Source organism: Octopus bimaculoides, chromosome 22, assembly GCF_001194135.2.
Source record: "Octopus bimaculoides isolate UCB-OBI-ISO-001 chromosome 22, ASM119413v2, whole genome shotgun sequence".
In the NCBI taxonomy this organism is placed as follows: Eukaryota; Metazoa; Mollusca; class Cephalopoda; order Octopoda; family Octopodidae; genus Octopus; species Octopus bimaculoides.
This window is the reverse complement of record NC_069002.1, coordinates 15,286,104-15,298,983: the sequence shown is the minus strand read 5'-3', so window position 1 is coordinate 15,298,983 and position 12,880 is coordinate 15,286,104. Positions and strand designations below refer to the sequence as shown.

The 12,880-nt window shown below is 36.1% G+C and overlaps 1 protein-coding gene across 1 annotated transcript in view; it reads left to right on the top strand.

Annotated features, from left to right (window-relative positions):
* Window positions 1-12,880, top strand: part of LOC106880038 (uncharacterized) — a 456,507-nt gene that overhangs the window by 92,402 nt on the left and 351,225 nt on the right. The window contains exons 30-34 of the mRNA XM_014929839.2: window positions 1,146-1,300; window positions 1,507-1,622; window positions 3,652-3,798; window positions 6,163-6,337; window positions 10,171-10,361. Coding sequence (XP_014785325.2) covers window positions 1,146-1,300; window positions 1,507-1,622; window positions 3,652-3,798; window positions 6,163-6,337; window positions 10,171-10,361 — 784 coding nt within the window. The remainder of the gene's footprint in view (window positions 1-1,145; window positions 1,301-1,506; window positions 1,623-3,651; window positions 3,799-6,162; window positions 6,338-10,170; window positions 10,362-12,880) is intronic.

Below are 12,880 nucleotides of genomic sequence, written 5' to 3'. Positions count from 1 at the left end.
CTTCAGTTATGGCTTTATTGATCAATAATTGATCTTTACAGCCGTATGAGCCCTTGCAGCATCCCTTCTGCTCTTCTGGAAACAGGTTGTTATTTTCCAGGTGTTTACTCAATCTCTGCGATATTATTGCAGTAAAGGCTTTGTAGATCGTAGGGAGACAGGTTATAGGTCTATAGTTTTGTGGTTTCTCCGTTTCCGTGGATTTGGGGATTAAGATGGTTTTCCCTTTTGTGAGCCATTCAGGCATTGTCTCTGGATCTGCTATTATGTTGTTAAAGTTTTCTGCCAGCTTTTTATGCATTGCTGGCAGGTGTTTTAACCAGAAATTGGGGATCTTGTCGTGTCCAGGTATCATTATTATTATCATCATTATTATTATTATCATCATTATTATCATCATTATTATTATTATCATTATTATTATCATTATTATTATTATTATCATTATTATTATTATTATTATCATTATTATTATCATTATTATTATCATTATTATTATTATTATTATTATTATCATTATCATTATTTCAATTGACTGGGCGGCGGAAAGACGGTCGGCCGGCGTAGTTCCGCCGGCGAAGTGCAGGTGCGATCGAAAGCTTACTTGCCGGTCTGTCTGACTGAAAAATTGTTGGAAAAAAATGTCCATGCAACAATGAAAATTACATAAAAAATGCAACATTCAGCAGTTGCTTTTCTTTTTTCTTGAAAACTGTAAAATGAAAGCATTTTGTTTTGTTTTGTTTTGTTTTTGTTTGTGCATTAATAAAAATATCTGTGAGTGTACCTAGATGTACTCTTCTTCCACTTTGGTTGCCCTGTCAGTATGAAATTCATTGTTGTTGGATAATGCATTATATTTATGTGTGAATTGTTTGAATGTGACAGAAGTGGGAGAGGAATAAACTCAATGAATGCTTGTTTAAATTGATCGCTATATAAGCATACACAACAAGCTTCTTTCAGTTTCCATCTTCCAAATCCACTCACAAGGCTTTGGTTAACCCAAAGCTAAAGTAGAAGTCACTTGTTTAAGGTACCATGCAGTGGGACTTGTGGATAGGAAGCAAGCCCCGTACCCCACAGCCACATTTGTTTCACTTATTTAACTATATTAATCCACACACCTTCTATCAATATTGCAGAGTTGATCCAAAAGACACAATCTATAATGGCTTCTGCCCAGAAGGAAAGGAAGATTTTGAAATAAATGAACTACCATTGTATTGCTCTTGCAAATCAGGAAGTGGCACTTGTGCTAATGATAGAGACACATTTCTCTGTCCATTTGAAAATAGTGGTAAGAGATTATTTTTCTAGTTTTTCATATACATAAATTATTTCCTTTTATCATATATTTTTATATCTAAGGCCTCTGTTGCTGACCATGTTCAGGTATGAACAAGGTTAACAAAAGAGCTATAATACTAGGTTACTAATCTTTTGGTCAGAAAATATTCTCTAATTACATTAGTGAATAAAAAATAATTTTCCTTATTAACTCAGGTAAAGATATCACAAGGGACATGTTGCAACGACTCACTTTCCCTGCTAAATGCTTGAAGATAGTTAATCTGAAGCTAGATCCTCCATTCGCTTATGATCAAACATATGTTCCCCAGGTAAGCAACATGTATGTTTTTAATGTGAGTCTGTAACATAAATGTGAGTGCTTGTGTGTGTGTAATGTTGATCATCATTTTATATCTGCTTCCCTTGCTAGTATACATTAGTCATGACATGACTGTCCAAATCATTTCTCATTTTGTACCACAATTCTCCTAGACTGGGACTCATGTCATCTGGTTTGGTTTCTGTAGCTGGATGCCTTTCCTGTCTCCATCCACTTTACACAGTGTACTATAAGCATTTTCCCATGATAGCAGCACCAGACAGATTGATAGGACTAAAGAGACCTCACAACATTAAACTTTCTCATTTACTATCCTTTTTACAAAGTATTGCGTGCACTTTCTTGTGGAACCAATACTAGGGAAGTTGAATAGCCCTCAGTGTGACAGAGCTAAAGGTAGCTCTGAACCTTATTCTTCTTTTAATCACTTACCTGTCTCTCTTGAAGGTGCATGGGGTGGAAAAAGTGCTTTGCTACACTAAGCACCAGCTCCACCAGGAGATGGAGTGCATTGTAAATTTAAAGAGTACCCAATTTACTTAGAATGCATATTTTGACTCAGATGATTGAAGAAGGGAATAGATGAGAGTGATGATTATTGACACACCAGAATGAATTGGTGAAAGGAAAAAAAATGTTGTGGAAGATATGCTATTAGAAGTGGCCCAGCTGAGAGCGTTTTAGTTGGTACTAAACAAAGGGTGAAATTAGAGAAAATTAAGTACTAATGGTTGAAGGTACAATCTGCTTGTCATTCTGCAGGAGAAGACCTTTGTTGTCAGCAGACGTAATACCTTCTCTAACCCAGTGTTACCTTGACAGCTATACTTTTGAAGCAACCACCTCCACTGCTAATAATCCTTTCTATTGTAGGCACAAGGCCTGAAATTATATATATATAAAATCAAAATAAGCAACAAGGATATCCAAAGTTAATGCAGTACGATCGTTTCATGCGACTCCATTTATTTAAGCAATGTGAACATTAAATTAAATGTAAAATGCAGAGCAATCATCAGCTGCACAAAGATATAGAAATTTACTGAAATTTCATTTCAACAAAAGGACATATTGTTGTAACTTCTGTTGAAATGAAATTTCAGTAAATAAGGCAACACTGACAGTGGGGATCATGAATGACAGATTGAAGGATGTATTAAAAATCATAGCACCTTTGAGAGGTGTTGAAGATAGCGTATGGCAGTCCTAAGATGTAGTTCAGGTGGGAGGGAAAGATAACTGAAGGTACAGAAAAAGGGATGACCAGCATAAAGTAGTGTGGAGAGGGATAATAATTGGAATGAGAAATGAGGTTTCAAAGGAAGTAGTTTGGGAGGAAAAAGTGGGTAACTGTTAGTGCCAAAAAGGATTGGAATGAAATATGTGTTGATTCTGTTCACATGCAATGACAGCAGTTAAGTACTGTCATAGAAGAGTGATACAAGGTTGGGTGGGAAGAGGACGAGATATGTGGGAGTGCTTGGTGGGAGCAGATTGGGTACAGGAGCAGGACCTAGCATGAACAGGTATGAACATAATGCTTTTTGGATCTCACTATTGCTGTGATAGACAATCTCCTCACACACAGTGAACTTCTGATCTTCTCTATCCTTTGTCATTTTTGTGAGGCTCAACATCTTGAGATCAGCCCTCACTACTTCATCCCATATCTTTCTGGGTTTCTATCTTCCACAAGTTCCATTCACTTTAAGGAACCAGGGCTTCTTTATACAGCTGTCCTCGTGTCTCTTTATCAACAGTTTGATGTGAAAGGACTGAGTGATACAAAAGATACCTTGAAAAAAATGGAAGGATTGATTGGTAACAGGAATGGCTCCCTAGCCTTAGATTATTGCCTTAAGAAGTGTCGTCCAACCCATGACAGCATAAAAAGAGAAAAAGCAGACAAAAAAAAGTGATGGTGATGATGATGCATTTGTGTGAACATTTGTGTTTAACCAATTAATTTTCTGGCAAATCTCAAATTTGTTTATTGCTAATGTGATTTCTCATTTTAGACATATACTTGGCCAACAAAGAGTGGAATGATATTCATTGATGCTGAACACACGTGCAGACGCTCATATAAAGTAATTACCAGCTGCAAGTCTCTCAAAGGTGTTTACTATGAATTAGGTATAAAATCCTGTATTGAGGACATTCAGGTAAGTTTGAATCTAATGCAAAGATGTAAAACAGAGAAATGTGTCTCTATTACTAGCCTGGGCAATCCTGGTCTAGATTATATGTATTTCTTTTAGTTTGTTGTTGTTGTGTTCTAGTGACTCTGATGGTTTTATTTTAAAAGACACTGAGTTACAATATTGTTTCTTTGGTGGTTATGGTGGTGGTGTGGTAATTGATCTTTGATGATGGTGGTGGTGGTGATAGTGTTGGGGTTGGGGTGGCAGTGGCTGCTTGTCTTCCAAGTGGTAGCAAGTATGTTATTGATGAAGAATGAACACATTGCAACGTTGCATCTGTTTTGTTTTTTTTGTGATTTCTGGGCTTAAAATTCTATCAGGGTTTGTCTTTGCATTTCATTCCATCAAAATTGAGAAAAATAAAATCTATGATACAAGTACAATAATCAGTAATATACTGGGGAGATTTTAGTTCTGTTTTAGGATTTTGACTCATTCCGATATATTTTCGACAATGTAAATCAGTTTTTGGAACATTGTATGCCTGAAAGAAACAGGAAGCATTCTCTGAGACAAACCTGTTGTGGTTCAGGCTTCTGCCACTAGAAACCACTTAATGCATCAATCAGGTATCAGTTTGCCAACCAGTGTTGTCCAGTGGGATCATACTCCCATGTGGTGTGTCTTTGTTTTACAGTGCTTTTCCCCTGATCATTGATTTTGTGATGGCTGAAACAAAGGAAATGTGTGCTTCCATGAAATTCTGTTTTTTCCTTGGGAAAACAGCAGCCAAAACAGTTGTCATGCTTCTAACTGCTTAAAAGGATGCTGCCATGAACAAAACACAAGTTTATGAGTGGTTTCCATGCTTTAGGAATGGTTACTTGTTGCTTGAAAACCAACCTCGTTCAAGCTGACCATGGACCTCCTGAACGAATGAAAACATCATAAAAATTCATGAACTGATCTTGGAGGACCATCACCAAACAATTGACAAACTTGATGATATGGCTGGTGTGTCCTGGAGCTTCTGCCAACGAATTTTGAGTGAGGAATTGTGAATGAAAAAGTTGCAGCAAAATTTGTGCCTCACTTCCTCATGGAAGATCAAAAGCAGTCATGACTGAACGCATGTCATGAATTGTAAGAATAGTTAAAAGTTTACCCACACCTTTTTTTTTTGAAGGTGACAAAAGCAGGTGTAATGGAATTCTCAGGTGTAGAAGAGGTGAAGAAAGAAATGATGGAAGCATTAAAAGGCATCATTTTGCAAGGTATCATCTTTCAAGAGTTCCAGCACTGCTTCAAACAGTGGAAAACACACCTGGACCAACGCATTGCTTCAAATGGAGAATACTTTGAAGGTGATGTAATGCTAAGTGAATAAGACTACCTTAAAAGTTACACTTTGTGCAGACTTTTAAGCTAGCTCCTGTGATGGGCTAATTGGTCCTACAGCCATAAACTAAATAAAGCAATAATAATAAAACATTTATTGGTCCCCTACCAATATGGTATTACTTTAAATTCAGTTCAAATGAAAATCTTGTAAGTTCACAAATTTTTTGAGCTTTTAAAATTTGAATTTTCAACTGTTAGCATATAACAAATCCTCATCCAGACCTGATCCAAATGCTGGATATTCAAGAACCAAATGAAGAGCAGATTTTCATCCCAGAATCATCCTGATTCCAAAAAGTTATAATATGTCTATTTAGAGCAAATGTAGACTGAGACAAATGGACAGACAGAATTTCACATTTATTATTATAGATAAAGTTTGGATTTTGAAATCTTACTTAACGAGAAGGAAGGTATTCCTCATATGATCTGAGGCTGGTAAAAGATAAACAGTAGGGTTCTGACTGGAATGCTTGCAACAAAGTGAACTTCATTAAAAGCAGCTGCTGCAGATGGAGCTGTGGTGTTAAAGCATGCAATTAAGTCTATCTTCCAACAACAATATATCCAACTGACAAGATTCTGCACAGTTTTCTCTGAAATTTCACCCGCAATGAGAGAAAGAAGCCAAAGCTAAAGAATAAGGTACCTGTTAGATAAACCCCTAAATGGAGTCTCCAACCTTAGTCACTTGGTTTACAATAAACAGCTGCCTAATCCCTCTAAAATCACATATTACCACCTTAGAAAAGAACAACACCTTGGATAGTATGATCTTGGGTTTACTGTGGCACTTCTCTAGAAATGGGCAATTGGTTATGATTGGAATGCTTTCCATCATAGGTCTGATTGCTTAGAGCAGACTCGGTGCTAAACAACAATTCTTATAACAGATACAGAAAATGCAATCTTTAGCACTTGATAGTGTGGATCAATATAGTTATAGCTTCAGTTTTTTTATTTCATTTTATTTTATTTTTGCAGATGACTGATGATACCAAGTGGGCATATATTGTAAGCGAAAGCATTAAGGAACAATGTGAACTAGTCGTTCAGAGCGATATAAGTTTGTGGACTAAAGGCGGTCAACTCCCATTAAATTTTACACAACATTTTTGTCCTGCTGTCCGATGTCAAAGCCATGGTACCTGCGTAAATGGTAAGCTTTTGTACAATTGATTCTTGCCAAAAAAAAAAAAAACAAATATATAACCTTAACAAGTGGCAGTGAAAGCAACAAATGTATGTATGCTGTTTGGTTGAGGAGTTTACTTCACAATCATGTGATTTTGGGGTTCAGTTAAAGTGACTCTTAAGGCAAAAGCTCCTATTATTGCCTCACATTGAAAAGTATGTAAGAAAAATTTTAAAGTAGAAATTGTGTTAAGCCTATATTTGTCATTTAATGTCAGTTTTTCATACTGGAATGAGTTGCATGATTTGACAGGATCCAACAAGCTACAGTACTGTGTCAGGCCTCAAACATATCTGTGTGTATCTCTATTTGCATTTATTTCTGTGTATATCCTGAAACAATCTATAAAGATGTAAGAAAACCAAAGAAATATTATGGTCTATGGACAAGATTCCTTGTTTTTGATGTAAGAAGCTTTTTTGTCACTGTTGCTTACAGAAATGCTATGAAGCAGAGACTGGTCAATGAGCTATTGATCACAAATTGGGATATAAAATAAATAAATGATTGTTGTCCCGTTTCAAACCCCATATCCATATCAATGGGCCAGCTTCTATGTCTTTTGCCTTCCTAAATGTGTTTTGCAATGAGACACTGAACCAAACATAATTAAATCTTTCTCATCTCCCAGAAGTATAACACTCTGAAATTCTCGTATTGTCCTCCTTGCTCTTTCAGATATCAATTAATCCAATCTAAACAGGAATCACATGGATCTCAATTGTTTGAGACAAATTATAAATGTTATGGACGCCTGTTATAGGGGTAATCATAATAATGGTACACCCCTTCCACATGATAAGTGGTATGTGTTAGTAGCTATAAATACTGTCAGTCAGTGTCAGTGTAAGTAGAGAGTATGAACTAGATGATCATAGTTGTCGTAGTCTTGCTTGTTTAACTAACTATACTGTTATACCAGAGTGGGAATGATAACAGTCCAACAGAGGATTACAGTAGTAGTGTTGAGGAACTAACAAACTCACAAGCAGTCACAAAACTCACATAAATTTTTTGTGTGAATTTTATGGTATAAAAAATATCATAAAATTATGGAAAAACTGCTGACTTGTTTGCTCAGGTTGCAAAAGCAGCAACAACAACTGAAAGAATAACAACAACAGCAGAAGCAACAACAACAACAGTTACTATTACAGCAACAAATGCTGAATTAATGAATAGTAAGTCATCAAAAAATGCTGAAAAGATGTTCTCACCAGATTATGTTGCAAACTCAAAAACAGAATTCAAGTATGAACCAGACAAAGGAGTTACCTTTGAAGTATACTATAGAAGATACGAATAGATCCTCAATAAAGAGAGCAGAGATTGGAACAATGATATGAAAGTAGGTTTAATCTTGGGAAAACCGGCAGCAGGAGAACATGAGTGTTACAGCGATTACATACTCCTGAAAAACTTTCTGACATAAACTTTAAAAATTCAATAGAGATATTGTATAAAATTTTTGCAAGAAAAGCTCATTGTTCAATAAACGCTGGAAATGTTTGAACTTAGAAAAGAACAATGAGGAGGTCTACATCACATATGCTGGTAGAGTTAACAGAGAATGGGAAAAATTCAAACTGGACAAATTAATGCCAGAGATGTTAAAGTGGCTATTTACTCAGGGACTAACTGCAGTAAAAGATGCAGAAGTAAGAACAAAAATTCTCGCTAAGCTGGAATAAAACCAATCTGTAACTTTGCAACAAGTATCAAAAGAGTGTGAAAGAATAGTAAGTTTAAGACACGACACAGAGAAAATTCAACATAAAGATTGCTCCCAAATGAAACAAGTGCATTGGAAAATACAAAACAGAAAAGAAATCTAATGTGTACTAAAATACAGTACAAACAGGACTAGAATCAGGAAGCAAACTCATCTTTTGCATGTGGAGGTCTACACCTGAGAAGAAACTGCCCATTTAAGAAAGTGGTATGCTTTCATTGTGGAAGAATTGGACATGTAAAAGTGCACTGTAAAACTAAAATGACAAAGCGTTGGAACAAAGGAAAAAAATAAACAAGATGTCATCAAAAGAAAGTAGTAGTAGATAGTTTCACTAAATTGCTAGAAATTTGTAAGTGTAAAATGCCAACCTCCTCAATTGTGACAAATTTTTCCTACATGAGCTGTTTGCAGGATTTGGCATCTCAGATGCAATAGTGTCTGACAATGGAATGCAATTTGTGTCTTTTGAGTTTAAAAAGTTTTGTGAAACATTTGCTGTGGAACATGTAACTATGGCACCATGCCATCCCAGATCTAATGGACAAGCAGAATACTTTGTCAATATGTTCAAGAGAGCCCTAAGAAAGTCAAATAAGGAAGTCACACATGAGGTGACTCTACAACAATTTTTAAGAATATATTGTGTGACAGCAAATCCAAATACACCAGTGGGTATATCACCAGTGGAGCTGATGTTTGTGAGAAGACTAGAATCAGTCTTCAGCAAATTGCTGCCTGGCAACAAAAAGAAAAATTGCAATGGAAAATACAGCAAGATATTTCAAAATTGATGGAAAAGTATTTGTTAGGGCATATAAGAATGGAGATCAAAGTTGGGAAGATGACATGATAACCAGCTGCATAGGAAAAATGCTATAGTTGGTAAAAGGAAGAAAAGGGTTATACAAGAGGCATATGAACCAACTAAAAAAAAGATTCGTTGAGAGCAAACCCAAAAGAATGGAATAACCAATAAGATGGTTATATGATACTATTCAAGTACTAACACCACTACAAATAATTGAACCCAGATGCACAAGTGTAAGAAAAAGAAAATGTGCAGAGTTCCTGGAAGTGGATACCAAATGAAAAATATTTAATGTGTAACTATAAAAAAAAAACCTCAAAAATAGGAGGTGGGTGATGTAAAAATTATTGTTATTAAAAGAAATAAAATTACACTCCCTAAGAAAAAAGAAATACTTAAAAGGGAAGATGTTATGGGATAATAGTAATAATGGTACACCCGCTTCCCAATACTTTTTCAAGTGCTTAAGACCATCCTGATAATCTTTCCTGTCCCTAAGAAGCAAACTTTCTGTAGAAGCTCTTCAGGACATTCTATTCCAATCTCCTTCAACTATTTCTCTATACCTTTAATTACAATTCTGCAGTTCCCAAAGCACCAATTATTACAGGAACAACCTTTACAGTTTTCATACTCCAAATTCTTGCAATTTCAAATTTTAAAGGATAATATAATTTTTTTGTTTTGTTTGGCATCCTCTTTCTTTACAATCCTGGAATGAAATGGGCTTGATAGATCAATCAGTAAGCAGCTTGGTTTCTCTTTGTCCAGTATTTTGTCCGTCTCTACATTTTGAGTTCAAATCCCTCATGGTTGACTTTGCCTTCCATCCTTTTGGGGTCGATGAAATAAATGCCAGTTAAATACTGGGGTTGATATAATCAACTTACCTACTACCCCAAATTTTCAGGCTTTGTGTTTATAGTAGAAAGGATCATTATTATTATTGTTATTATCACTGACAGCAGTAAGCTAGCAGAATCATTAGCATGCTGGGTGAAAAGCTTAGCAATATTTCGCCCATTGCTATGTTCTGAGTTCAAATTCTGCTGCGGTCAACTTCTCCTTACAGGGTTGATAAATTAAGTACCAGTAAAACACTAGTGTCGATGTAATCGACTTGTCCCCTCCCCCAAATTTCAGACGGTGTACGTAAAGTAGAAAAGATTGTTATTATTGCTGCTGTTGTTGTTGTTGTTGTTGTTGTTGTTGTTGTTGTTGTTGTTGTTGTTGTTGTTATTATTATTATTACAGGAACCTGCGAATGTATTAAAGGGTACGCTGGAGTTGACTGTTCAGAAAATATAAACAAACCTCCAGAGCTGATTTTAATGGAATCTGATGGATTCTGTGATGAACAATCAAGGGCATGTGAATCTCTCATTGTGTATGGAAATAATGTCCCAAGTAACCAAAATTTAACATGTAATTTCAAAATTCATAAAGTAAGTTTTTAATATTGCTTTTTATTTTGCTAATTAAGGGATCATATATATACTGTAATATTATGAATCTGTATCTTCATACAAAAGCTGCTCGTTATAAAAGAGGCACCACAGAAGTCAACAACACTCCTTATCCTGATGATGATGATGATGATGATGATGATGTTGAGAAATGCCCATATAAAATGAATTTAGGAAATTTATTGTTTCAAACAAACTGCAAGGGTCAGATATGAAAATATGAAAACCCCTAAATGAAAAGATTAAATGGTGAATACAGTCATATTTGCAGTAATGCATATCTAAAAGAAAAGCTATTCCCCACATCTAAAGATATCATTGTCATCATCATTTAACGTTCCTTTTTCTGTGCTGGCATGGGTTAGATGATTTGACATGAAAAGACAAGTCAGAAAGCTGCACTGAGTTCCAATGTCTGCTTTGACATGGTTTCTACTGTTACATACCCTTCTTAATGGCAACAACTTCACAAATTGTACGGGGTACTTTTTGTGATGAGTATATACAAAAGTGCAAGCCCAAAGTTTAAGGTGTTGCACACATGATCACAAGATCATGGTTTCAATTCTTGGTCTGAGCATCATGCTGTGTTCTTGAGCAAAACCTTCATCTCACATTGCTCTGTGTTCATTTCAACATTTGAATGTTAATATGATAGAGGCAATGTTAATTTGATAGAGGGACTGAGCTAATGCACAACACAAACATTTGATCACTATGAACAAATCATTTGTGTAAGTTGTTCTGCATGGAATTTCCAGAACCCTCTTCTAATTGATTTTACTACATAATATAAATCTCGAGAAGATCCAACATTTGCATGGAAATTTTCTTTATATCTCTCATCGCTGGTTGTAAAACCTATGTGAAAGCCCAAGGCTGAGGTTGTAACATAATACAAACCTAGTTGGTTATTGTGTTTTTCTGAGCATTTTAACGTTTTCTTTGATTTTCTTTTAGCAACTTAATGACAAGGTAAGAGCAGTTATGCAGTTGTAGACATATTTCTAACAAGTAGTTGCATATTGTAGTAGTGCATTGTAATACATAATAACGAAAACTACTATTTAATGACCTTATTTCTTATTTCTTTATTGCCCACAAGGGGCTAAACATAGAGGGGACAAACAAGGACAGACAAACGGATTAAGTCGATTACATCGACCCCAGTGCGTAACTGGTACTTAATTTATCGACCCCGAAAGGATGAAAGGCAAAGTCGACCTCGGCGGAATTTGAACTCAGAACGTAAAGACAGATGAAATACAGCTAAGCATTTCGCCCGGCGTGCTAACATTTCTGCCAGCTCGCCGACTTCTTACCAAGGCTGGAGGAGGTCAGGGTGTTCATGCCTTTACCAAAGGCCTTAACAACCTATATGCAGTGGAGAAGTAAAATTGATATCTCCAACATGAAATCAAATCTGAGACTAAGACTTAGTTTGTTGAAAACTTACTGCCTTTCTCTTTAATTTCACAGATAAAAGAAACAAAACTAACAACAACAACAACAATAATAATAATAATTAAAAATGATGATAATAGTAATAATGCCTAGTTGGATCCATGGATGTTTCTTAGAAAATATAACACTCTGTCACATGACTTTTGTCATTGTGTAGCAACTGTTATTTCCTTTTTGCTTACCCCTAGAAAGTGGAGGCGCAATGGCCAGTGGTTAGAGCAGCGGACTCATGGTCATAGGGTCGCGGTTCCGATTCCCAGACAGGGCATTGTGAGTGTTTATTGAGCGAAAACACCTAAAGCTCCACGAGGCTCTGACAGGGAATGATGGTGAACCCTGCTGTACTCTTTCACCACAACTTGCTCTCACTCTTACTTCCTGTTTCCGTTGTGCCTGTAATTCAAAAGGTCAGCCTTGTCACACTGTGTCACACTGAATATACCCAAGAACTACATTAAGGGTACACGTGTCTGTGGAGGGATCAGCCACTTGCACGTTAATTTCACGAGCAGGCTTTTCCATTGATCAGATCAACTGGAACCCTTGACGTTGTAAGCGACAGAGTGCCAACAACAACAACAAACCCCTAGAAAGTATGAAAAATGGCTAATATTTCCTTTGAACTTTGTTTTTGTTATATTTATTCAAACCCCAAAGAATTCCTCTCAACACATGGCTCTGGTGCTCCCCAACTACTTGTGCTCTTATCAGAGATGCACTAAGGGACATGCTCAAGTGGTCATGGTCAGGTAACTAATAAATCTGAGAACATTTGCTATAGCAACCTTTCTGCTTCAGCAACTCAGCACTGATTCTGTAATGGAAAATAGGAAAATAATGGAATCTGTAATGGAAAATAGGTCAGTTTCAAAACATTGATGCCCAGGTCTTAAAAGCAAAGCTTGAAGGAAATAGTTGTCATTTACTCTTTTACTCTTTTACTTGTTTCAGTCATTTGACTGCGGCCATGCTGGAGCACCACCTTTAGTCGAGCAAATCGACCCCGGGACTTATTCTTTGTAAGCCTAGTACTT